At 37.4% G+C, this 27,289-nt stretch overlaps 1 protein-coding gene across 1 annotated transcript in view; it reads right to left on the minus strand.

Moving 5' to 3' along the window:
* Positions 1-10,603: 10,603 nt before the first annotated feature.
* LOC140243806 (microfibril-associated glycoprotein 4-like) overlaps positions 10,604-27,289 on the minus strand; it is a 41,361-nt gene continuing 24,675 nt past the window's right edge. The window contains exons 2-4 of the mRNA XM_072323473.1: positions 16,504-16,640; positions 15,203-15,464; positions 10,604-11,051 (exon numbers count right to left, since the gene is read on the minus strand). Coding sequence (XP_072179574.1) covers positions 10,792-11,051; positions 15,203-15,464; positions 16,504-16,640 — 659 coding nt within the window. The 3' untranslated portion in view covers positions 10,604-10,791. The remainder of the gene's footprint in view (positions 11,052-15,202; positions 15,465-16,503; positions 16,641-27,289) is intronic.

Here is a 27,289-nt window from a genome sequence, read left to right on the forward strand (position 1 = left end):
CTTTTAATTTTCCAAATACTCATAATGTTTTCAGTTGTATTTGTTTCCACAATGCCATTTTTTTTATCATATAGTACTTACTTCAACCCAACCTAGAATAAGATCAGAGGGTCATTACGTGTACGCTCTCTTTGTTCATCCCTTACACCCCCACATTATATGAGGGCAGTCATCTCAACCACTTACCTTATAGCCAGGTCAGCGAACTTCAATCTCCATTTTGATCCATCGTGTATACCCCTCCCTGTTATGTAACATTGTGCTTTGCGTATGAATTGTTTTCACATTTTTTCTACTTGTTGTGTATCATGACGCGTGAACTGTTTTCATGCACATTTTTTCCCTTCCTTTGCTAGACAAAACCCGGTAAAACTTGGCCGAGAAGGTCGTTTGTCTGCTCTGGTCGTTCGCAAGTTCACTTACCCTCTCTTTTAAAAGCTGAATTGTATGAGTGTTTAAACAGCCTTGGCGTTTTACATGCTGATTTTTCATCACATGCCTAAGAAATATTTGTCTATCCCACCTCCGCCCTTTTCCCCCTCCTCATCAAACACTTTTATTCTTCTTCTCTCCCTTTTTTTATATACGTGAGTGCTTAGAAGTCCACTGTTTTTCCACACCTTGCCAAACAATATAAGTTACACATGCAATCAGTGCGTTTAAAGGGATCGTATAGTTTCGGTTGAGACCTAATTTCAGGTTTCTAACATTTTTTGGTGAGACGATGAGAAACCTCTTATGAAATATGAAAGAGCATGTAATTCTATGAGGAATTCAATATTTATTTGATGAAAATTGGTTTTGAAATGGCTTAGATATCCAAAAAAGAGCGATTCTAATAAAGTGTGGGACCCACACTTTATTACGATCGCTTTGTTTTACTTTGTTTTTGGATGTTTCAGTCATTCCAAACCCGATTTTCATCAAATAAACTTTGAATTCATCTTAAAATGGTATTTTCTGTACTATATCATAAGTGTTTTCATGGTATCCCGCAAAAAGTTAAAAGCCCAATTCTCATCTCCACCAAAACTGTACTATCCCTTTAACTCCGGGACGATTGAATCGGGAGCGGAGGTGCAGGATATTCAGTACATCCTTTTCTGAACAATAGGCCGGTTTATTCATGCATCCAAAGGTATTTGACGCTTCCCCTGAGACTTTAGAATGATCTGTTGTTGTTTTTGTTCCGTGTCACCTTTTGTAAGTATTATATTCAGCTCGCATACAGCTGTTGCCCTGTCTGCCCCTGCGAGGGTCATCAGTAGAGTACGGACATGTTCACTCATTTCAGCAGTTGTCCGACATGCGTTATGTCAGCAAATTAACTTAAATCTGTTTCATTCGTGCACTGGTATTCACACGTTGCAAGACTTTGCTATTAATATTTTATGTACATTGGATTATAATGTACCCCAATTTGGATTCAACTTATCGTCATCCCAATACTTACAATGTTTTCAGAGGTATTCGTTTTCAAAATGCCCATGGATTTTTTAATCATGTGTATAATCCAGTTTCAACCAGAGCTATGATAAAACCAGAGGGTCATTATGTGTATCCTCTTTTTACTCATTCCTTACACCCCCCCCCCCCCCCCCAATTGAGGGCAGTCACCTCAGCCACTTACCTTTATAACCAGATCAACTAAGTTCAATCTTCATTTTGATCCGTCCTGTATACCCCTCCCTGTTATGTAACATTGCGCTCTGCGCATGAACTGTATTCACATTTTTCTACTTGTTATATAACATGACGCGTGAACTGTTTTCACGTTTTTTCTATTCTTTTGTAAGACATTGCCTTGTAAAACTTGGCCGAGAATGTCGTTTGTCTGTTCTGGTTGTTCGCAAGTTCATTTTCCCTGTCTTTTAAGAGCTGAATTGTATGTGTGTTTAAACAGTCTCAGCGTTTCACATGTTGACTGAACAACTCATGCCTATGAAATAATTGTCTGTCCCACCTCCACCCTCTTCACGCTCCTCATCAAACACTTTGGTTTTTGTTTGTTTGATTGTTTTTTGCTCTTTTTTTTTTTTGCTCTTTTTTCGTAAGTGAGCGCCTAGTATTCGATTGTTTTTCCCCACTTTGTCAAATAATACAAGTTATACATGCAATCGGTACGTTTAACCCCAGGACGGTTGAATCGGGAGCGGAGGTGGGACATACAGTACATCTTTTTCCGAACAATAGACCGGTTTATTTATTTATGCATCCAATAATGTACGAATAACGCTTTTCCTGAGACTATGGAATGATCTGTTGTTGTTGTTTCTCATCACCTTTTGTAAGTCTGGCATTCAGTTCGCATACAGCTGTTACCCCGTCACCCCTGCGAGGGTTATCATTATCATCATTATAGCACGTTCATGTTTACTCATTTCAGCAGTGTTGTCCGACATGCGTAATGTCAGCAAATTAACGTGAACCTGTTCCACTCACGTATTGGTATTCACATAATATAAGACACATTTAATGATATATAGGTACATGTGTATCCCAATTTGAATTCAACTTGTCGTTATACTCATAATGTTTTCAGTGGTATTCTTTTTCACAATGTCCAATGTCCAATCGAGGGCAGTCACCTCTGCTACTTACCAGTCCTTCAGATTAGCTACAATTTCAATCTACATTCTGATCCGACCAGTCCTGTATACCCCCGTGTACATCCCTGTGTATATTATACTCCTCCTTGTTTTGTAACAATGCACGTGGACTGTTTTCACATTTTTTTTCCCCTCATTTTTCTGCCTGTCATGTAACATGACGCATTTGTTTTCTCTCTTATTCTGTAAGTCAATGCCGGGTGTAACTTGACGGTCGTTAGCCTGCCTTGGTTGCACGAAAATTCAACCACCCAGTAAAAAACTGAATTGTATGTGTGCTTAAACAGCCTTAGCATTTTTCTTGCTGATTTTTTCAACACATGCCTATGAAATACTTGTCTGTCCCACCTTCGCCTTCTTCACCCCCCTCATCAAAACACTCTGTTTGTTTGATTATTTTTTGCTCCTTTTACACGCGAGTGCGTTTAATTCCACTATTTTTCCCATCTTGTCAATCATTACAAATTAAACTGTAGTTTTTGTACACATGCAATCAGTGCGTTGAACACCGGGAGGGGGTGGAATCGGGAGCGAGGGTGAGATATACAGAATGAATTTACAGATATTTTTTTTTTTCATCCTACAAATCAATATTTTTTTTAGACAATATTCATAACTATTTCCTACAAACAGCAAATCTGTTCAAATTCGGGAGCTATTTCTATGTCCGTTTACATGCTTTGTACTGGTCCAGTCAAAGTTCTCCTACAGACTTTGACTGATTGTGTGTACGCTTTCTACCTATATTGTTTATGTAATTTATGTTCTTTTCCTATGCTGTTTATGTATTTTATGTTTTTGTTTATGTTGCCAGAAATCTATCTCCATGTGAATTTGCCTACTCGCTGTTCTATCCGTGAACCCGGGGCTGTTAGTGCTTCCCTTGTGCCATTATATTTCATTCCTTTACAAACTCGTCAGTTGACATGCCTTCATATACTTTATGACTCTCCTTATGGCTAATCGACTCAATGCAGCATTTGATTCCCTTGATGATGATGAACTCTTTGATTTGTTTAGACGCTTCCCTTCGGAATTAAGTCGTACTCAGTTACATTCGTCTGCTTTTTGTGATAATTTTATTGCCAACGATGTTAACGCATCTTCAAAAGATTTATATAATGCTTTTGATTTTGAACATGACTTAACTCCAACTCCTTCTAAGTATGTCACTGTTAATCAATTCAAAGATTTTACAAAGAGTTTTTCACAATGCACTTTTTCTATGTTACATCTGAATATAAGGAGTATAAATAAACATTTTGATGAATTACAGATATTATTAGATAACCAAAATAAACATCAAATTTCAGTGATAGGCTTATCTGAAACATGGTTATCATCTGATGATAATTTGCCGTATGCATTAAATGGTTATGATTTTATTGTTAATAACAGAGGGAACAGGACGGGTGGTGGAGTTGCGTTATATTTATCTCAAAAATTTGAATATGGTGTTTGTGATGAATTCAATATCATGAATGATACTTTAGAGTCCCTGTTTGTGGAAATAATCATTCCGCAAAGTAAAAATATTATGATTGGTATTGTTTATAGACCCCCAAGTTCAAGTCCTAAAGATTTTCTGGATTGTATATCAAACTTATTAAAAAAAACCCATTTTATTAATAAAAATATTTTCATAATGGGTGATTTTAACATTGATTTGGTTAAGAATGATGATAATACATCTCAAGAATTTCTTGAAATGTTTTTGTCAGCTTCTTTTTTGCCATTAATTTCGAAGCCAACTCGTGTTACAAATCATTCCGCCACCCTCCTTGATAATATTTTTACTAATTCCGTGCAGATTTTAAATTCTTCCATAATTTTATCTGATATTACTGATCATTTCCCCATTATAGCATGTTTTGACCTTAAACATTGTGTTGATAAGTTTCATTCTTTTTCATCCAGACGTAGAGCTACACCAGAAAATTTGGCTAGTCTTGGTGCTAACCTAGACAGGGCTGATTGGTCTAGTGTTTATGATAATGATGATATAAATGTATCGTTTGAGAATTTTTCAGGGATAGTTAATAGACATTTAGATGAATATATTCCCAGATTAAAAGAAAAGTCAGTTAATTATAAAACGTCCCCCAAATTACCATGGATTACAAAATCTCTTCTTCGTTCAATAAATAGGAAAAATAGGTTATATTATAAATTCAAAATGAAAAAAACTGAGAAGTTAAAATATAAATACACTTCGTATAAGAATATTTTAACGAAGATTATACGGTTGGAAAAGAGAAAATATTATATGATTCAGTTAGAAAAATATAAACATGATATGAAAAATACATGGAAGGTGTTGAAGCAGGCTATGAATATATCAAAAAAGAAATCAGAAATTATAAAAATAAGACATGATAATAAAGTTTTTGAAGATCCTAATGATATAGTCAATATTTTTAATTCTTATTTTTCAATGATTGGAGAGAATTTGGCAGAAAAAATACCGCAGTCAAATATACATTTTTCTGAATTTTTAGGTCAATCCAATTCCAGTTCTATTTTTTTTGTTCCAACAACAAAATATGAAATAATAGATATTGTTACCGCAATGAATAACAAGCGAAGTGCCGGTTATGACGATATCAGTAATTTTATTTTAAAGGGGATTATATCTTCAATTGCTGACCCACTTTCATATATTTTCAATAAATCCTTATCAAGTGGTGTTTTTCCTGATTTTATGAAAATAGCTAAGGTTTTCCCTTTATTTAAAAAAGGAGATGATTCTGATATATGTAATTATAGACCTATTTCTTTGCTTTCATCTTTATCTAAAATATTGGAAAAATTGATATTTACAAGAACAATTAATTTTTTGAATTTGCATAATGTTTTTACAAATTCTCAATTTGGGTTCCGTCAGAAACATAGCACCATTCATGCTCTTTTAAAGTTTATTGACCACGCTGCGCACACTATTGATAATCATTCTCATCTTATTGGTATCTTCCTGGACTTCTCCAAGGCCTTCGATACAATTAATCATGAAATATTACTTTATAAACTGTCTCATTATGGAATACGCGGGAAGGCCTTGGAGTGGTTCAGGAGTTACCTACAAAACCGAAAACAATATGTATCTCTGAACGAGTACAGCTCGAGTTTAGAATTCATTAAATGTGGCGTCCCACAGGGTAGTTTATTAGGACCTTTACTTTTTATCATTTATATCAATGACTTTTGTAGATCATCTGACATACTCTCATTTATACTTTTTGCTGACGATTCAAATATTTTCTTTTCTCACCAAAATCCAGATACTCTTGTACGCATAGTTAATTCCGAATTGAAAAAAGTAACTCAGTGGATAAGAGCTAATAAATTATCTCTTAATCTTCAGAAAACTAAGTATATGTTTTTTAGTAATTCTTTAGAAGATTTAGACACAGGTATTGTTCTTGATAACACTTTGTTAGAACGAGTTCCTCATATAAAATTCCTTGGTATCACAGTGGATGATAAACTTTCGTGGAGGCCGCATATTACTAACATTAGTACAATAATTTCACGCAATATTGGTATTATTAATAGACTCAAGTTTCATATTCCATTGTCCTCTTTGTTGACGTTGTATTTTTCTTTGATTTTACCTTATCTTAATTACGGACTCCTAGCGTGGGGTAGTGCCCATCAAAACTTACTAGATAAATTACTTTTGTTACAAAAAAAGGTTATTCGTATTATTTGTGGCGTCCCGCCACGTTCCCATACAGAGCCATTATTTATTAAACATGAGATTTTGAAAATTAAAGATTTGTATTTTTTTCAACTTGGTCAGTTTATGTTTAATTACAATGTAAATGCACTTCCCAGTATTTTTAATTCAATGTTCCCACGGAACCAGTCTTTTCATGATTATCCCACTAGACAATCTAATGAGTTTCATTTACCCCTCCTGAGAACTTTATTGGCTCAGAATACATTTATATACACTGGTCCTAGATTTTGGAACTCACTGAGCTGTGAAATAAAAAATTCCCCATCTTTGTATTCTTTTAAGCGCAAGTTGAAACTTTTTTTTATTAAATCCTCCCTGACATTTTTTTTTTCCATTAACAGCTATAGTTTTTGTTAACCTCAGAGTTCATCATCCACCCACCAATCATTCAAACACTGAATTTATTATTACGTAAAGAAGTAGCCATTACAATCCTTGCTCAGCTGCATGCAGCACCAACTCTATGAAGCACATTCTCTACCATCCTCTGTTCCATTTCCCATATTCAGCGTGTAGGTATTCTCTCATTCTCTCTTTTCTTCTTTCTTGCCTTCCATACTTTTCATCTATTCTGGCAAGTTGTGTCATGTTGTTGCGTTTCTTCTGTTTTGTCCCGTCCTGTCGTATATTATATTCGTCACAAGTGTTTGTAAATAAGTAATTTATAGGTTTTATGAGTGGTTCACAATCTACAAGCTTTGCTTTTTAGTGGACCTCTCTATTCTTTCTTCCTTTTTTTTCAACTGAAGCATGACTTTGTATTATTTTTTTTTTGCCAGTATGCGCTCCTATGTTTATTGATACCATTTATTAATTAAGACAAATGTTCTTTGTTTATGATGTAAAACCTGATTTATCTTGTGTTATGTTTTTGTTGAAAAAGAAAAAAGAAGAAGAATGAAAATAAATGAATTGAATTGAATTGAATTGAATTGAAAAATGTGCTTCGTAAGTTGTTCACACAATCATCATTTTTGTTATGGGGGGGGGGAGGAGGGAGGCAATCTATGCTATATTGATATAATTCATGAATTCAGGAGGAAACGATTTAGAATGCACAGGTGCAATGGGGTATTTCCTGCTTTTCTCGAATTATTGAATTATAGAAGGTTTGCTCCAATTTCGTTACGCACTTCTAGCATTGTAACGGTGCTATTCGGTATGATATGTTTATCGTTCGTTCTGATGGCAGTTCGGTTCAGAGAACTGTACAGAACGTCAGTGTGGGCGGGGTAAATGTAAACTCTCTAAAAAATATCGAGTGAAAATATTCACTCTTAAAGGAGTGAATACAAAAAAGAGTAAATTTAGAGTGAAATTGGAGTGAATTTTGAGTGAAAATGTTCATTTTCACTCATTTTGGAGTGACCTCAGGGATCACTCAAAGATTTAGGAGTGATCCCTGAGGTCACTCTAAAACGAGTGAAAATGAACATTTTCACTCAAAATTCACTCCAATTTCACTCTAAATTTACTCTTTTTTGTATTCACTCTATTAAGAGTGAATATTTTCACTCGACTTTTTTTTTAGAGAGGTACAAATCAACAATGCGTAGGCGAAGGATACGCTTTCTGCCAGTTAGGTAAAGAAACCAAACCTAATTTTATAATGAACCATCATTTCTGAACGGTGAAAGCGCTATTTCCTTGGATGAAAATGGCACATGCTGCTCAGAAATTAACAGAAAATAACCGTAGTGACTAGAGTCAAGTTTAACGACAGTTATGATACATTGCATTATGAACAGGCTTTGGGGTATTTGTTGTGATAGTCATCCTGTGAGTGAGCACCTTTAATTTTTTATTTTTATCCTCACTGAAGGTAATCTAATGACAAGGGAAGATGAAAACGTTTAGACACACACATATATGTAAATTTATGTATAAATACACACAGATACAGTTTTACATATTTTCATTATGCACATTTATTGATTGAACGAAAACATCTGCTCACACTACCGTCACCATGATCAGTGAACACGACACTACCACACAACCTGGCGACAGCACAGAGAAGTGTAAAACTGAAACGAGAGTATTCCCGCTCGGTGTTGATTTTAAAATAGCTGTTCCAGAAACAAGTTCAATCATACACATTCTCTGATAAATATCTCGCATGAATCATTGATTTGTTACACATTTTGAGTATTGGTAGAGACACCGGGACACAATAGAACGAGGCAATTGGGACAAAGACAGATTTGATAGGGACTAACAGAATGTGAGAAACGGCTATTTACAGGAACAAAGAGAGATAGACAGACGGACAGACAGACAGACAAACAGATAGATAAATAGATTAGTAAAAACAAAAAAAAAAATCAAGAAAGGACACAACGACAAGAAGAATGACAGGAATTATGGAGATAAGATTTTTCCATCATAAGTGGCGAGGCTTTGACCACGGCAAATTAATACTGTACAGCAAAGAGTGCTTACTTCTAAGGCAATCGTACTTTGATAAGCATTTTCCCATTACTAACAACAAGGGACGAATGCTTTGGTAGTCGTGATTGCCTAATCTCTAAAGCAATTTTGCAAATTTTGCGAAGACAGTTGCATATACAGGTAACTGAAACAATAACGTGTTGTGTTATAATGACAATTACAGCAATTGTCCGTATTCCTGAGACTATCGAAACAATTGTATTCCTGATAAATAATTTACTTCAACATCTATGATTAATATATCTGCGTGTTTCGTGACTGAAAAAAAAACCCACTACAGTGTATCACGTTGTCATGATGTGCGTCAACATTGATATAGTGATCAGCATTCAGCAACATGTTTAACTAAAGGTATTGTGGTAAATAGTCACAATTAAAAACAACGGCTACGATCATTTTCACCTATAAGAATTACAATGTGTATATTGATAACGATCGAACTACAATGTGTAATTACCAAACTAATCACACGCCTTTGTAGTATAATGATATGTGAATAATTCAACTGAGTTAGATGAGAATCTGCCCTACTCGACGCGATACCCGTGCACTTTTTTTTTTACTTCAAAATAATTGAACAAGACAACAGTGCTTAGTAACACTGCTGAACAGACCAAGGTCGTACGCTGGGAATTTTGTGAAGGGGGCATAAAGAAGCGGTCCCTTATCATCAAAATTGATTGAAAGGATGTTGAAAGAAACTTTGCTGGACTTTTCGTTGTATTTTACACCACAAATTTCACAAGGAATAATTTTCTATTTACGGAGACCTCCCCCTTTATCTCGGGGGTATATCCCTCACCGCTGGAGAGTTCACTTTTTTTATTTTTTTATTTATTCTTATTATTCGTTTGGCGAATGAAACATGAATTCCCTAGATTTCTTCTAAAAAAATAACTTAATCTCATTCGAACTTGATGGAACACAAAAACATGATATCTTTACGAGTTGAGGTATTGCTAAAACTATTCAGGAGTCAAAAAGAAAAAAAAATGTAAAAAGCTTATCGGAAATATGACTCATGTGATTGTGTATGAAACTACAACAAAAAAAATAAAACTCTGACTTACATGATAACAAAGTGACAGGTTCTAGCGGTTTACACAGAGTTATAAATACACCAATACAACAATCAAAAGCCACGCATAAACCTTACATAAATTCGCCAAGCCTAAAAAGTACCGTCATCAGAGATCCAGTGAATACTGGGTGCATCCTAAGACCATAGTGACACACATGCGAAAAGGAGCCCACATTTTCCTAATATAAATGGCATGATAGTATAATTTTGTTTTAAATACTAACGTGTGATTTTGCAGTGTCATAAAGTCATCATCTACAAAATGCCTCCCCCCCCCAAAAAAAAAAAACCACAAAACAACAACAACCAACAACAACAAACAAACTTAAAACTGGGTCATAAAGTCATCATAAGTGCCTCCAGAAAAAAGAAACAAACAAAACAAAACAACTTAAAACTGGGACACCTCTCTTATTCCCATCACAATCCCTTATGCAACAAATTACTAGTAACACATTTCTCTGTTTTCACGTCACACGAGTAGATAGTAATTTGCCATTTTCTTAGTTTATCATCAATTATTCAATATTTCATATGATCACGGTCAGACACTATTTTGACTCTTGCAAGAATCTCTGTTCCCCAAAGGACTTGCTTGACTAAATTACGACATGATAATTAACCCCAGAGAGATAACACACATCGCATGGGGAAAGGCGAAAGTGTTTCGATCGGTACGTCGCATTTTCCTGCCGAATTTCACTTGTCCAAAACAATGTTCGAGTTAACTCTTTCATGATATTTCTACGTAGTGATCCTGAGAAGTTTAACATCGTGGGAGAACACACGCGAAATAGTTCGTATCAATAAACTTTGCCATGGCAGTAGGATATGCCACTGTCGCTCTTCCGCGCTAAAGTTGACATGTCAACTGTCCCTTTTTATCACTCATAGAGGGCTTCTTGTTTTCGCTAATCGGCTACTCGTCGAAGTTTGAGCTCGATTTTCTTCAGCGAGTAGTTGGGGCCTTTCCAAGATGTCCACACCACGCCCTCTCGTGTTCGTTCCGTCTGTCCGCCCAGATACAGCCCGTTGGGGTTTGCCTCTAAGCACTGATTGTACCACCACCCACCTTCGCCGGAGTCGCGGGCACAGTGCAAGGCCTCGCTCGCGTCGTGGTCGCGGTCTTTGGTGCTAAACGGCTGGTTGTTGTGATACGACATCGCATCTCCTGTATTAAAAAGAATTACATGAATAGAAAAAGGAAATGTTTTAAGATAAGATAACATTTACTGCCTCAGCTGATCCATAGCACTTTTAGAACTTCACCTTAATTTGTTCTTATGTACAACAGCACAACAATTCAAATTCAAATTTAAATGAAATTCTATTTCCAATAACCCATGTTTGTTATTGATACAGATTCAAAGAAAACAAAGCGTACAATGTACTACGACAATAATGGTCATAATACCTTCTGGAACTAACTGTTAAAAATAGTTTGAACTTGAAGTTATTGTTTATTTAGTCAGTCTTCTTTAAGCAGGGTAGCCCTTCCAGTTTTTAGATTTTAGCCCTTAGTTTTTAGATTGCATTGGTAGTGTGTTCCTGGTTACACATTTCAAAAGATAATATTTATTACTTCATTTTTTTCAACACATCAAAATAACAGTTTTGCAAAAGCCACACGAACGTGAAATGATCTATTATAAGAGTCAGTTTTAACTGTGTTGATATTTCTTTTACAGAAGATCTTACCTCTGTAAAGAATCAAATATTGCAACATTGATGATTCCTCAATCTAAGTGCTTGCCAGCTTAGCTGGGAAAACATCATGTTGCTTGGCGTACGGATATCAACTTATTTTTATGTTACATTCAGCACTTCGTTTATCATATTCATTGTGGAACAATTAGGTCGGTCGGGGATATGTATTCAGACTATTACACAAAAGGAATAGGATTCGCTTCGGTAGGAACATCACGTCAACATGTTTCTTCCATTTTATGTGTTGAACAATGATTACACAAAGATATCTAAATTCAATGAACTGCTCAAAAAGCAGTTTCCGTTCCTTATTCTTCCTTTTGAGCAGTAGTTCATTGTTTTCTGAACAATTTAACATCAGAATTTATGTAATATCAAGATTGTTTTATTCTGTAATAAGTTTGAACGCTCAGAGACTTCTTGACGTAGAGAACATTACAGAGTTGTCGGATATATATCAATTTAGTTTGAAAGCTAAAAGGCAGTTAATACGTAGGTCACAATAGTGAGAAAAAAGAAACTGTCCTATAAAAGGAGCCTTGGTGATCAGGGGAACTCCGCCTCTACATATTAGTTGATAGTCACATATGGCGCTGGAAATCTTAACACGCTGTTGCCTGTCGGCAGCAAAGTTTTTAATCCAGTATAAGGTGGAAACACCAAATCCATATATTGTTGACAAATTTGTGAACAACCAAGTCATGTGAAATAGAATCAAAGGCAAATTTATAAATCAAGAATAGGAACTCCTATCACGTACCCCTCATCAATATTTGGTAACAAATAACCATGTACATCAAACAGTGAGGTGTTCGTAGAGTGACGTTGTCGGAAACCAGACTGTTATGTCACTCGTACGTTGTACCGCTCTTAGAATGCAAAGACCTACTTATCGACTACTCCTTCAAGAATGTTCATACTATGATAAAACGGCATTATCGGATAATAGATTTTGACATCCAGTATAATCATCCACATCATTGAAGACTAGAGTATTCTTTGCAAGCTTTCCCTCATCAAGAATACTACCACTTTTCAAGGAACTATTGAAGTGCTGCGTCAAAAGAGCGGAAGAAAAGACCCGTCATCACTCAATAGAGAAGAGTTTTACAAAATGGTGAAGGCCTTGCCATTTAAATCCGAGACGGTTCAAAGTTTCCTCATAACGAATTCTTCCGAAAACTTGCCAAACTCAAACGTTTCATTAATAATTTTCTTACCGTTAAAAAGGTGAGTGTCACACACTGTAATGTCATCGACATCCGTTTGCGTGAAGTGCTCATTGAACGCATGAACATGAAGTTTCAAAAAAAAAATTACGTAGAACTGTTTCAATCCTTTGTATTTTTTTTTTTTTTTGCTGTTACACTCAACATAACAGATGACACTTTCAGTGAGTTCCCTCTCATTTTCATATCATAACTAGCTTCGTTCATTTTTTTAAAGATTAATATTATCATATTTCTTAAGTTTCTTGTTAAGGGTATTCACACCATATCTTGCTTTATTTTTTTTAACCAAAATTGCCTGATTGCCATATTCATCAAACTGCTTCAAAACAACAACAACAACAACAACAACAACAACAACAACAACAACAACAACAACAACATCCAGTTCTCTATGGCCAGACCAATTTAGTCTTAGTTGACCCATAGAGAAGGCTCTTGTCTCCGCCGAACAGGTAAGTATGGAGCTTTAGTATAATCGCACAGACGCTACAAAGTAAATAGAACTTGCTCCAACTGAGCACGCTGCTTTCTTAAACATCTATCTATCTTTATTAAAGTGTTGAAATGAAAGAAATCTATGGCTCTTTGGTATGGAATTTGGTTTTGATCCTCCTTAGGAAGTTTTTACACAGTGATTGATGCCCTGTATTCGGATATGGCCTCAATCGTTTTCCTACTATACGTTCCATAATCAAAATAAGATTTACGATGGCCTTATCGGATTATGCTCTAGGAGGATATTAATCCGTGCACGTTTGTCTAATCCCTTCAAAAGCCTCGTTTGCAGACAAACACCATGCAATAACATTAGTCTAACTTCTGGACTCTTGTGGGGATTCAGTGTACGCCTCACGCCGTAAGAGGGCGTGACACCCGAAGATTGCGATACGCGCAGTCTCGTGATTATCAAAAATTCGAGCACCCTCTTGGTTTGTCGCAAGTGGCAAAAATATCGCGCCAAGGAAAAAGGGACGGAGCTCAGAATAGGCAAACATTCATAACGACTCTAGTCCCCGAAATATCAGCAACATAAAGAAGATAAAAACGTTCTCTAGGGCACGTCCCCTCCCCCCCCCCCAGAAAAAAAAAACACAGCAAAGCATGTTTTGCAGACTAAATGGTTCAAAATGTCCTTTCGTATGTCCCTTTTGCAACCCTGAAAATTAGATTATATTCATAAGTTGGTATATTCAATTCAGACCTTTCCTCAGAAAAGTAAACTGGAAACTTCTTGCTGATGGAGGGGAAATAATACCATAATTTTTAGAAGCATTTTCGTTAAAAAACAAAAACAAACAAACAAACAAACAAACTATAGTATTGCTACTATCATTATAACAGGCAGGCCGCGGGACCATTGACCCTTGGAAAGTAATAAAGAAAAAAATATATATATTTTTTTTTTCAATTTCCAGTTCAGCGGCCCCTGTATCATCAGGGTGTACGTCACGAGACCGACACCCACTAGTCATGCAGCCCACGAGTCATACAGCCCATGAGTTATACAGCTCACGAGTCATACAGCCCATTAGAGTTCGACACTAAGCAGACAAGGCCCACGAGACCGACACTTTAAGCGCCGTGTTATATCTGTCGAACTCGTGGGCTGTTTTTACGAAGTGTAGAACTCACGGGCTTTATTTACCTAGTGTCGAACTCATGGGCTGTATGACTCGTGAGCTGTATGACCCATGGGCCTGTTTTCAATGTCAAACTCGTTGGTTGTATGACTCGTGGGTGTCGGTCTCGTGGGATGACCCCTATCATCATGACCACTATTTTCATTACTATCATATACTACCACCACTACTTCTTTTACTTCTATTGCACAAAGGAAACACAGGGATTGGCTATATTTTGAAAACTTCGAATCTGTCACATTGGCTATTTCAGATAGTCTGAATAATGTAATAAGGACTAATGGCAGTCACAACAGTACATGAAAATCATGATAGAGAAATTATAATCGTTCATCAAGCAGGCTATTATGAAATTGCAATCTAACAAGAAGAAAACGTGCAGACGAAAGATGAAAGGCAAGTGCAATAGTTTGCATTTACGCGAGAGTGTGAGTTTCACCTTCTTTTGCAGCCTTTTGTGTTCAGTGAGTTTATGTCTATATAATGATTATTTCTTCCTTTTTGTGGTTTATTAATTTTTGTTATTATGTGACATAATATTTGATAAGTTTGCTCATTGCTGTGTTGTTTTTGTTGCTGTTGTGTGACATTGCATTCACAGCCTCTCTGGAAAACAACACTACCCGGCTGATCGAAGGCATTTTATCCCGTAATGAAAATGCTTAATAAAATAAAACAAACGAAAAAAGCAAGAAGCGAAAGGCTGTATCCTTATCATGAACCTGTAGAAGTAGGCCCCTCACCTGCTACACCCCTGTAGTCACCGAGATGCATCCTGTAGTTCGTCGCCGTGCCATCGACGCGAAACCAGCTGTACCAGGCGTGCACCGCGATGTCATCGAAGTCGGCCAGGTCGACACGAAGCTCGTACTCATCCTGATAGGTCAAGCGATGCAGCCGGTCGAGTCCGAGCCAGAAGTCGCCGCTAGCCGAACCGAATCCTCTCCTGTAACTAGCCCAGCCTCGCCGAAAGTCTTCGGACCCGTTTGTTCGCCTCTGGAATATCTGTGCATTCAAAACAAGGGAGAAATATCTACTTACAATGTACTTTGTTTTCTCAAATCTTTTTATTCGCTCTCTGTTTCAACGACAAACGATAATTCATTTCATTGTGGAGTAGACCTGCACCGTAAAAAAAAAACAAAAAAAACACACACACAAAATACATTCACGTAAGCCAGATAGGGCCTAGCATCACACAAATGACTTTAGATTCCCTATTGCAAAATGAATATTCATTATTGTTCTCATGATAATTCTTCTTCTACTTATTCTTCTTCTTTTTCTTCTTTTTCTTCTTCCTCAGTTCTTCTTATGCGCAATATCAAGGATTGGGTAGCTCATCGGCTGCACAGCTTACATAATCAATATGACCAAAAAAAAAAAAAAAAAGGAAAAGGAAAAGGAAAGAAAAACAACGTGTAAAGAGATGCTGCGCGATTTGTACGAGCATCGCGATGCGAAAAGCTCTCTGCAGCGCCCTCTAGGGCCTGCCAGCAAAGACGAATTATGGACAGCCATTTCTAGCTATGGTAATTTTGATTCAGCACATGTTATTTGGACAGTGGATAACGACGTGACTTGTAATAAGAACCTGTTTGTGTCCTTGTCACAAAATCACAACCTTCCTCCTTGTCATGGGAAAAAAGAACCCATCGCAAGCAGAAACAATCGACGAAACAAAAGAATTGTATTCAGAACATGCATCATATTCAAGAAAACAATCTGTTTGTATTCCACACAAGAGCACGTTCATAAACAACTGTTCTCGTGTCATTGAATATTTTCATTTGTTCACACTCATCAAAAATACTTTAATGCGAGTTCAGATTTACGAATGCTTCATCAATGGGCTTTAAGCGTCAATGTATGTTATTTGGATCTGTTTGCTCAGCAAGATATTTTATCGTAACACGAGGAATAAAACCTCAACAACAAATCAAAGCCTTGATCGGTGCTAGACACGATGCAGTGTCTAAAAGTCATTGCCTCATTATCTCTTCTCTATCAGACTGCCTGCAGACGCCAATTATGGTACACGTACCGTCCAACCTCCCCCATCTGTGTCCATATCACAGTAGACTTGGAACGGCCAGCCGTTATGATCAGGTTGGATGTTGTAGGTCCCACTCGATGTCAGCCCTCTCTGCAATACGTCCTGACAGTCGCGAGGTAAAATGCCTAGAGAAGAGAATATGATTGAAAACAGTTCAATACCACGATAAAAGAACACGGAACCCTGTACATCTAGTAAGTAAACCCATGCTTCCAATGCTGTACATGTGGAGCTTGAAGTCGGTGTTTTCGAACTTCCTCTTAGAGGGAAATCATATTCGAATATATTTTGATTGTATGCAGCAATATTAATAGAAAACATCAAATCCGTCCAAGAGTTACGAAATTTCGAAGTTATGGTGATGCCATCGCCGTTCGTGACGCCACTGCAAAACACCAATTTAGAGAAAATATAAAGAGTGTTCCATTTTTCTAATGAAAAGTAGGGCCTATACTAGATTTCCGCGACTTTTATAGTGACATTCCCCTGCTTTCTTCAATTCTAGGACAAGTAAGTGAAGTGCCCTTTCATTATGCTAGAAATGAAATTGTGAGATGGCAAAAATAAAGGCAAAGAGAGAGAGAGAGAGAGAGTGGTGGAGAAAATGAGAAAGAGGAGAGAGGGAGAGGCAAGAAGAAGGATGGGATGGGAAGAGGACGAGGAGGAGGAGGAGGAGGAAGGAGCGAAAAACTGGGTCGAGTCGCTGAGCTGATCACCTTGCTCCGTTGTGTCTTGAATGTGCGAGGTATATCTCCGCTTACTCGTATGAGATCCTAATGAGCAATTTCATGCCACTCCCTTGATTTAGCCCCCAAATATGAACGTCGCGGAAAATAAAAATTCTCATCATACTGTCTTTGATAGGTGATGGTTATGAGTAATAAGGGACCTACACTGCGGTTTGAATTCCCTGAAGAGGGCCGAGATATTCAATGAAGCGCTTTCCTGATTATCAACGCCGTGAAATGTTATCCGAAGCATATTGGTATTAATCAGACATTAAGAGTAAACTGAACAACCAAATGCATCACAACAACACACTAACTGAGGAATAAAACCGATGGGGCTGGATGACTTAATTTCACACAGCATTACTCTTGTTAATGAGTTTTCTTTCATTTGATCCAGTGCCCTGTAACTCTGCAGAGTATCCTGCAAATTAAATTATTCATCCAAAGCGTTGATCGTCTCACGGAACAAACAAAGGTAAGTCGAAGAAGAGCAAAATACGAGAAAAAATTAATATCAGAAACCATCCGAGTTAATTGATATACTATGCCATCCCATAAGCGTTGGCTGGTCTCATGTACTAATTCAATTAAAACGGCTGCCGGAAAATGTTGTTTTCTTTATGTAACTTTACCTGCTTTTGTCTGTTTTATTATTTCTTCCTTTTGGTCTTTCTTCCTTTCTTTTTCTTCTGGCTAACAGTGAAAATACCAGAATGGAACACCGAGCATATACGTTGCAGTCTAAGGGTCTCACGTTTCAATTTTTATATCATTCTTCTGATAAAAAATGTACAGCGGACTCTTCTGCCAGATCACTTTAATCTTCACAAAATGTTCTTTGGATATTTAAAAGCTGTTTTCAACACTGATAATTGATGACGATTTCAGCCGATGTGACAAATGGGGAGTGGACGGGGACTGGCGTACGGTTGACTTTGTGTCTGGTAGGGTCGACGAAGAGTCGTCACAATTATTATGCTAGTAATGCGAAGGCCAAATATGTGTGCTCACTGACGCAAGCGAGTGAATAAAACAAGCAAACCATTAATCGGCGATATGATGTTAAATGTACATACGTCATTTTCTTCGTGTCGTCTGGCCTAAAATCACACATACAAAACATTAGACTAAATTGAAAAACCTTGTTTTCTGTCGACTCATAAAGATGAGCATTACAAATTGAAGTCTGCAAGCCCGGAAGCCATCTATCTATAAAGTGAGAGGGCGAAACATCCATTTTTAATGTATATCAGTCAATCGGTCATATAATTTCTTGCATTACGTGTGGGGGAAATGCAACCTACAAGCCCAGCTTTTTAGCATTCCTCCCCATTTCCAACATTTTTGGATACTTACAATTTTTCTGTAAACTTATCTTTTATTTTGTATCACGATGAAATCTACCGTTTCAATTTCTGTAATATATTTATGTTTCTGTTGGAAATGGAAAATAAATGAATGAATGAATGAATGAATGAATGAATGAATGAATGAATGAACAATGGCAAAATTTGTTCCAAACAATATTCAAACCCTATATACATGTACCATTTGCAGTCATCTCCAAGTAAATAGATTATTATGCAGCTACATTAGAGAAAACAGTTACGAAAGATCAAAAAAGCATTCGTCATATACTGCCGTAACGACAGGAGAACTGTGACAAATCGCATCTGAATTATCAGTGAACTATTAAGCATTGCATCTAGACTTCACTTTGACGTGCAGTTTGCATCAAAACGGTCGATGTCAATCTCAGGTATACGCCACTCCATTAACGTGACAGAGACATTGTATCCACACATGGTGCCGACAAGGTTGTTTAAAAAAAAGGAGGGGGAGGGGAATGCGACAAAACATGAGTGCAGCCAGACTGACGGCTGTCACGTGATTTGTGTTCGCCTGTCACCAAGGTTACGGGTGAGTGCTGTCGATCTACCTGGTCCCGGGCCCATCAATGTTGATTTGTCGGTGCATATCATGGCCTGGACATTCTATTAGCGTAGCGAGTTTGTAGTGCACATCTTCTATTCAGTAACTGTACTGAGCAGGAAGTTCTGTGGGCAGTAACATGGTGATAGCAGCACCGAGGAAAAGAAATTGGTTCGCCACCACAGACTTTGTATTCGATCAAACTGATGGACATTTTTTATAGGTCACTGAAGGATAACAAATATAAAGAAAAATATCAAAAAGAGAATTCAACATAATTTCGTTTTCACTTTTCAGCATATTGAAAGGGCACTTGATTTACCTCTTTCAGGAAGCAGGGCAATAACATACAGTTGTATATCGATAACATATATGTCAATAACAAGTCGTAGGAGAAAGCGTATTTCAAAATGAAGATGTTGTGGTATTCTCTTTATAGTTTCTTTATTATCGTTGTCCTGCAATGACGTCACGAACTGTTATAGTCTTCTCATCAAGCGGCATCGAAACTTTAAGATTTCTACACTTTTGAACAGACAATACGATTTTCCTCAAACTACACTAATGTGTCCTTCTAATATGACTGTATTCACTCAATCCACGTAATTGGGTATCATTATAATGATAATAATAAGTACAGCATCTGTAATGCGCCATCCATTTAGTAGCCTATTCTGGGGCGCAGAGGGACGTAATTATAAAGAGAATAACATACATTATCATCATAGTTGTGCATAAGAAGGTTGAAGAAGAAGGAAGAGAGAGAAATATATACCCGATTAGCAATTCAATGAACATTCAACCAAAACAAGATGCGACAATACATGACTTCAGACATGTCAGAAGCTTTTTAAATGTTTCAATGGTTTCTGCTGATCGGATCCTTAGTGGAAGAGCGTTCCAGAGAGATCGGGCTGCAGAAACAAAGGATTTTTCTCCGAGAGTCAAGATTGTTCTTTTAACTGTTAATTGTTTACTATTACATGAACGGAGATTTCTGCCAGGGACGTATTCTGAAACAAGGTTTTGCAAATATTTTGGAGCTGAAGAATGTACTGCTTTCAATGTATGAAGAAGAATTTTAAACTCTTTCCTCTTGGATACTGGTAGCCAGTGAAGATTTTAAAGAACTGGGGTAATGCTGGAGAAGCCAGATGTTCCACTGAGGACCCGAGCAGCAGAGTTCTGAGCACGCTGTAGTTTGACCAGTTGGTAAGATGAAGCCTTGAACAATAATGTATTTCCATAATAAATACGAGACAAAACATAATAATGAATAACAGAGGCTGCAACTTTGTGTGATAATGATTTCCTGACACTGTGAATATTGCGTCGTTGCAAATATACAGATCGACATGTGTTTGTAATGTGTGTCGCCATTGACATTTCAGGGTCAAAGTAAACAACCAGATTCCTACAATTTGATACAGATTGTACATTGGCACGTCCAATTCGTAATGATTGACTACGGACCTTAGCTGCTAGATGTTTTGAGGCAATTATCATAAATTCACTTTTGTTATCATTCAGTTTGAATGATAACAAAAGTGCACTTTATAACAAATAGTAATGATAACAAATAGTCCACTTCATGTGGACTACTCCCATCCTATCACTTTTATCGTACCCGAGATAACTAGAATATGTATTAGGAGGGGGATCATAAAAACAGCTTGATAAGAACTGAATCGCTGTGTCTGTGAGTGCTGGATTCCTATTATGATGTGAACCTGCGGAGTTAAAGCGGAACATCCTCCCACGTCTCACTGCAAAATAATTTTGCTGCAGAGAAACAAGTCGGTTTACTTGGATACCAGTACGTTGGATCTTTCGAGGGTATACCAGAGTCGACTTTTTTTTTTTATAGCTTTATTTGTACAAAGTGTCTCAACTGGGAATCATTCACAGGTGTGAGAACTTGACTATGATTACAAGCATTTTCGATGAACTTGATCGCCAGGATGATTGAGACATCTCTACCCAGCGTGAGAAATCTGATTTATGGACACTGACTTTAGGAGTCGGGACTCGCAGGGGCAGGGGTCAAAGTTTACAATAATTCGACATATTTACGGGACAGGGGGTTAGCGCTTATGACACGGTCGCCACTTGATGCTATGAAAGGAAGTATAAGGAAAACCTGCCTGTTGTGGCATTGGAGAGTCCAGTGAATATTAACATGTATACATATAAGCCTAATATGAATCGTCCCTATTCCCGCATCTTCCAGTGGAACTTTCACTGTGGAACGTTTTGGAGGTACAGGTGCCAAGATGATCACGAATCAAAGCTGACAAACTTATTTGCCATGAGAGTATAAGAGTTGTAAAGTTGTAGGCCTATTTACCATGTATACTATACCTTTTGGTGAATGTCCATGGGTTTACGGATGCGGACTGCATGATTACGTTTATGGAATATACCCATGTGACGGTTGTGTGTGTGAAAGTGAATTTGTAATTTATATGCGCATTTATGACGCATGTGCCAAGTGTATGTTTGAGCACGTTGTGTGTATGTGAGGAAAAAAACAAACCCAAGTCTGCGAATGAAATAATATATATATATATATGTAACACCAGGTTCGCTCTCTTGGCACAATGTAAATAAATACAATGTACAATTCAACGGTTATGTTTATAAGTGTGGATGTTCCTCCTTTTAATCACAGATTACTATTGGCAGGAGCAACAATATCTTTGACACATAATTCACATGGGGTTCAATAAGAAAGGCATCGATAAATATCCTCCAACTGCTATCATCAGAGAACTATTAACGGCGTTGTTTCGTGGGGAAATAACTGCTACTTTGGATTAACAGCAGAGCGTCCTTCAACAACGTTAAACAAAATCAGGGGGGGGGGGTGTCACATCCAAAGAAGATCCAAATTGCGCGTTACTGTCACTGATGTCTCGCGTGTAGACTATCGAGGAGATGAATCCATGAAGAAAACCCTTGAAAGGAGGTACCTTGAAAGGAGGTGCATATACAACATATACAAATGCACTAAATAAAAGGTCTAATACATACAGCGTGTTTGTGAATAATCTGCTAAACTTCTTAACCAAGTAATTGTTACGTGCACTTATCAATCAAATACGTTTATACTGACTATACCGATAATTTTATTTTATCAGCTCGAAGCAATCAAATAACTATAAAGGTTTGAATATTAGAGCAGAAGCTCATCTGTATCGAACATAAAGATTGAACTACACGTATTATCAAAGTCGAACCTAATGAGCATGTGAAGTTGCATTAACACTTTCATAAAACTAAATCAAATACCATCACTCTGAAAATGATTATCGTTATGGGTATTATTGGATATATTCTCTTTTTCCACTTATATAACCGCATTGATCTGATTACCCATTCAATCATGAATACTTTATCCGATGAAATAGAAATATATGTCATTATGACTTCTACACTTGTCAGCCTTGTCAATCTCAAAATATAGTTGCATTTCTCCTTATAAACATTAATAATGCAGGGTAGTTCTTAGCTATAACTGTACAGAATGTTTACTTTGGATGTCACTCATCCTCAATTTTATTCTATCACATATACTGCAGAAACCTACCTAGTATTTATCAAAACACTTACAACTATGCTATACTATACTACACTATCATCAACGCTTACAACTACGCACTAGGGAGAATCCAAAACTTGTTCTCCTTTTACCATTTCTACACCAAAATAATGTAACAGAACAATCATAATAGAATGGTAGTGGATAGTTATTCTCAACAATGATTGATTTCAAGTAGATGGTATAACATACGAGTATATTATATACCTATCAAGCCTGCACTGTATTTCACTACCAATGCATACTACAAACACAGGTCTTATCAGCTTTGTCCTAAAATCGGGATGAAGCCAAAGTACTAAAACAATCAAGTCCTTTCTCTCCGCAGAGGCAGGCTCTCTCTCTCTCTCTCTCTCTCTCTCACGCCCTAGCATGCAAGCACACCTGACATTAGCCTGTACTATTCAGACCCTAAAAGTTTTGATTATCTTCAGTCATTATATTATGCACATTACTTAGCTCGTTGAAATGATAAATCGTTTACATGGCAGAATTCAGATCTACGTGATTTTCATACAGTATGGTGTAAAAATCTAACAAATATAACATGAATACATGAGTGCATACCACAGGTATTGTTCAAAACTACACTATAACCCTAACACTTCGTCTCACACACATATAAAAGGGTTGCGAACTGAGAGCCTCGCCTGATTCATTGTGTGTAGATGTTTCATCAATTGAACATCCTAACTTTCCTTTACAGAGAAATAAGTTTGTCAGTCTATTATATCTTCACTTGCATGTTAACTGAAGTTCATGTAATCGCCATAAAGGTTTATGACATGTAAAACTGGCATAATAGTGGTCTCACCTTGAAAGGAGCCAGCACCACGCCTTATTACATCCACTCTCTCCAACGTCCAAGGGGCAAGAGGACGTGGCACTATGTGAACTCTATCTTTATCTCCCAAAATTTGGCAGTACCGATGTTGGTAGGGGAAAAGACGAATACGAGATGAGGAGAGACTTATGTACAATAGATATCTGCATCCCCGTGTAGAAGGAGAGAGGGCAGAAGAAAGATAAGGACGGAAGTAGGGACTGGAGGACAATGCACGAGAGGGCATGTGCATATGGGAGGAAGGGGGGTTGTGTATGTATACACTGAGGTTGAAGACTCCAGATTCTCTGGTCTTCATCACAGACCTTCCAACCCGGTGTGGTCTTTATCACAGACCTTGTGACCGGGGTTACACATATATATATATATGAAACGTTAGCAGTTTAAGTTGCTCCTACATGATTATGTGAACGTACTTATGTACGTCGCCTTTTTATGTTTCCTTGTATTTTGTAAATAAATTATATGTAACATTTTTATGTAGCTATTTCATCGTTAGGCCCCTTGTGTCAAATAACTATTTTCATATTGTATTATGTAACTCACTCTGATAAAGAAAAGGGTATGCCATATTGAAAGATTGACATGATTTTAATAATGTTATTGTACACTATACCGCAATTCGAAATGTGGGCTGCCACCGTAGTTATTCTCAAACCATCAATAAACAAAGAAATGAATAAATGAATAAATAGTTAAATAAGTAAATGAACCAATGAATGAATGATTAAATAAACAAGAGACCCGCGGGTCTAGCGCTCACCTGAGTATCGCAAGTTCACCTTTCACGCAGTCACTAATCTAAATTATTCACAGCTCTACTACAATTTGACCAGGCATTCTCAAGTAGAAGATGAAAATGTACAATAAAAAAAGGGCCCAAATTTTTTAAGATTCCTTACTTTGGGGAGATTGGGGGCCCCCTGTGTGGGGCATGGTGCCCATTTTGATAAATTGAGATCCTGACCCCCTAGGGATGCTACCTGCCAAGTTTGACGAAAATCCATCATGAGGTTTTCAGGAAGAAGATGAAAATGTACAATTCAGGCCCCCATTTGGACCTCCCCCCCCCCCCACCCCCAAGAGGGGCACCCCTGGATCTGCTATGAACAAACTTGAAACTATACAGTCATTAATGTACTCACTCATAGTATTATCTTAGCTCTATAACTTCTGATTCTAGAGAAGATTTTTAAAGATTTCTTCATTTTGGGGGGTTTGGGGCCCCCTGGGGGCCCCCTGGGTGGGGCATGGTGCCCATTTTAACAAATTGAGATCCTAACCCCCTAGGGATGCTACCTGCCAAGTTTGGTGAAAATGGGTCATGGGGTTCTCAAGAAGAAGATGAAAATGTACAATTTAGGCCCCATTAGGACCGCTCCCCACCCCCCTCACCTGGGTCCCAAGGGGGGCACCCCTGATTCTGCCATGAACAAACTTGAAACTACAGTCATCAATGTACTAACTCATAGTATTAACTTAGCTCTATCACTTCTGGTTCTACAGAAGAAGATTTTTACAGATTCCTTAATCTTGGGGGGTTTGGGCCCCCTGGGGGCCCCCTGGATGGTGCATGGTGCCCATTTTAACAAATTGAGTTCCTAACCACCTAGGGATGCTACCTGCCAAGTTTGATGGAAATCGGTCTTGGGGTTTTCAAGAAGAAGATGAAAATGTAAAAAGTTTACGCACGACGGACGACGGACGACGCACGATTGACGACGCACGACGCACGACGGACGCCGGACGAAGGGCGATCGCAATAGCTCACTTGAGCCTTTGGCTCAGGTGAGCTAATAAATACACACCTGTAAACGGAAAGTTACGATCATGATCCTAGTCATCTTTGTCATGACAAACGTACCAAACCAAATTAACCCAAATGAGGAATACAAGTTTGATAAGAACATCAATAACTAATCAGTTCTGATTTCGTAGGACAAATCCTGTTTCACAAATCTAATAATAAAACAATCAGAATAAACCTCATTTTGAGACTGGACACACTTTCTCTGAATTTAATGGCAGTTTTGTTTGCTTCGGCATAGATTCACAAAACGCTTGCGATCTTTGAAATAATAGTTGCCCTTTAATAACCTCGAAGCAGATCAGTTATGAAAGGGACCTGAAGTTGGTCAACATGTAGGGGCCCTTACATCAAGCTAGAAAGATATTGAATCTTCCGGCGTCTTATGCACGCATTGGCTCTCCGAGGGAATTATTTTCAAATGTGAGATTTTTAATCGCCAGTTAGGTGACATGGCCGAGAGGGCGCCATATACTTAAAAAAAAAAATCAGTAAACAAGAAACTACAAGACAGACATAGACTCACACAAAAAATAAAACAAAAATGGCTAAATCTCCTTGACGTCGTGCAAGGAAACTGCCTTGAAAATCATTGAGGATGTGGCTGAGAATACAACTTCCGCGAGGAGAGAAAAGGAAGCACTTATTCGTCTCTCTCTATCTTTCAAAAAAAAAGAAAGAAAGAAAACAAATGTGAAAGGAGTGCCGCTTCATTGAAATAAACGAATGTGTTTTGGCGTTACAACCCTGTGAAAGGAAACAATCATTTTACAAGTTCCCACAATGCATCATATCAGTGATTTAACCCTTCAACTCCGAGAAACACATTTTATTTTATTTTATTTTATTTCTGAGGTTGAATTTTTTTTCATAGATAAATGTAATACAAAGTCAAGTGAACGAACTAATCGAGAACAGTATTATTTGAATCTGACAGTTAAAACAGAGAAATGATTTATTCAAATATCCAACATTATTCTAACACAATGCAAAATGAAAACGAGCATGCGTTATTTTATGCATATATTACGCAAACATGGGATCCCGTGTATCTGCCGTTCAAAAGACAAATTTGGATATAACAGATATACAGGAGACCATCATCATATATAAGCAAACGCTTGACGAGGAAAACTTGATCCATGGGGTATAGGGGGCACCGGGCGCACCCCCTTTATTTATTTTTTTTTTCAAACAAAAGCAATACAACGAAAGTGTCAGCCGATGAAACCCGGAAGTGGCACCTGATTTTTTTTTTTTTTATTTTTTTTTGGCGCCCCCTCCCCCTTTACGGAATCCTGGATCCGCCCCTGTTAAAACAATGCGACTTTTTGTAAGATCTGTGATGCATGGGGTCATGACTTGATGTAGTTTTACGCCCTGAAAGTGACGCTGACAATGAAAATTTGACGTGGTGGTGACAGCGCTGCACTGTCTATACCATAAACAAACATTGAATGAACTTTAGTGTGAGAGATCGTGATATAAATCACTGTGTTCCCGGAAAAGTGAAAAAAGAGCAAAATAAAAAGAGAAGAGAATAAGAGCGGACCACAGAAAAACTAAAGCGATGGATAAAGCGTTTATTTTATACTGAATAAGTCATTTTATACCCGTTTTTATTGATGTTTGAAGACACTGCCACACTGTCAAACTTCCTTCAGCCTTTGATTGAATAATTTATGACACTGTTTATCTACTCATACTTTACTGCTTTATATAATCAATTATTCAACAATATACCAAGTAAGAAATATTCTCACATCCGCATCGGGAATCTACACCCTACAAGCAGTGCTTCTATGTAGATTCCTCATATTTCACATGTTTTATTATCTTATAAGCTGTACTTGACAATT

Source organism: Diadema setosum, chromosome 20 (assembly GCF_964275005.1).
Source record: "Diadema setosum chromosome 20, eeDiaSeto1, whole genome shotgun sequence".
Lineage (NCBI taxonomy): Eukaryota > Metazoa > Echinodermata > Echinoidea > Diadematoida > Diadematidae > Diadema > Diadema setosum.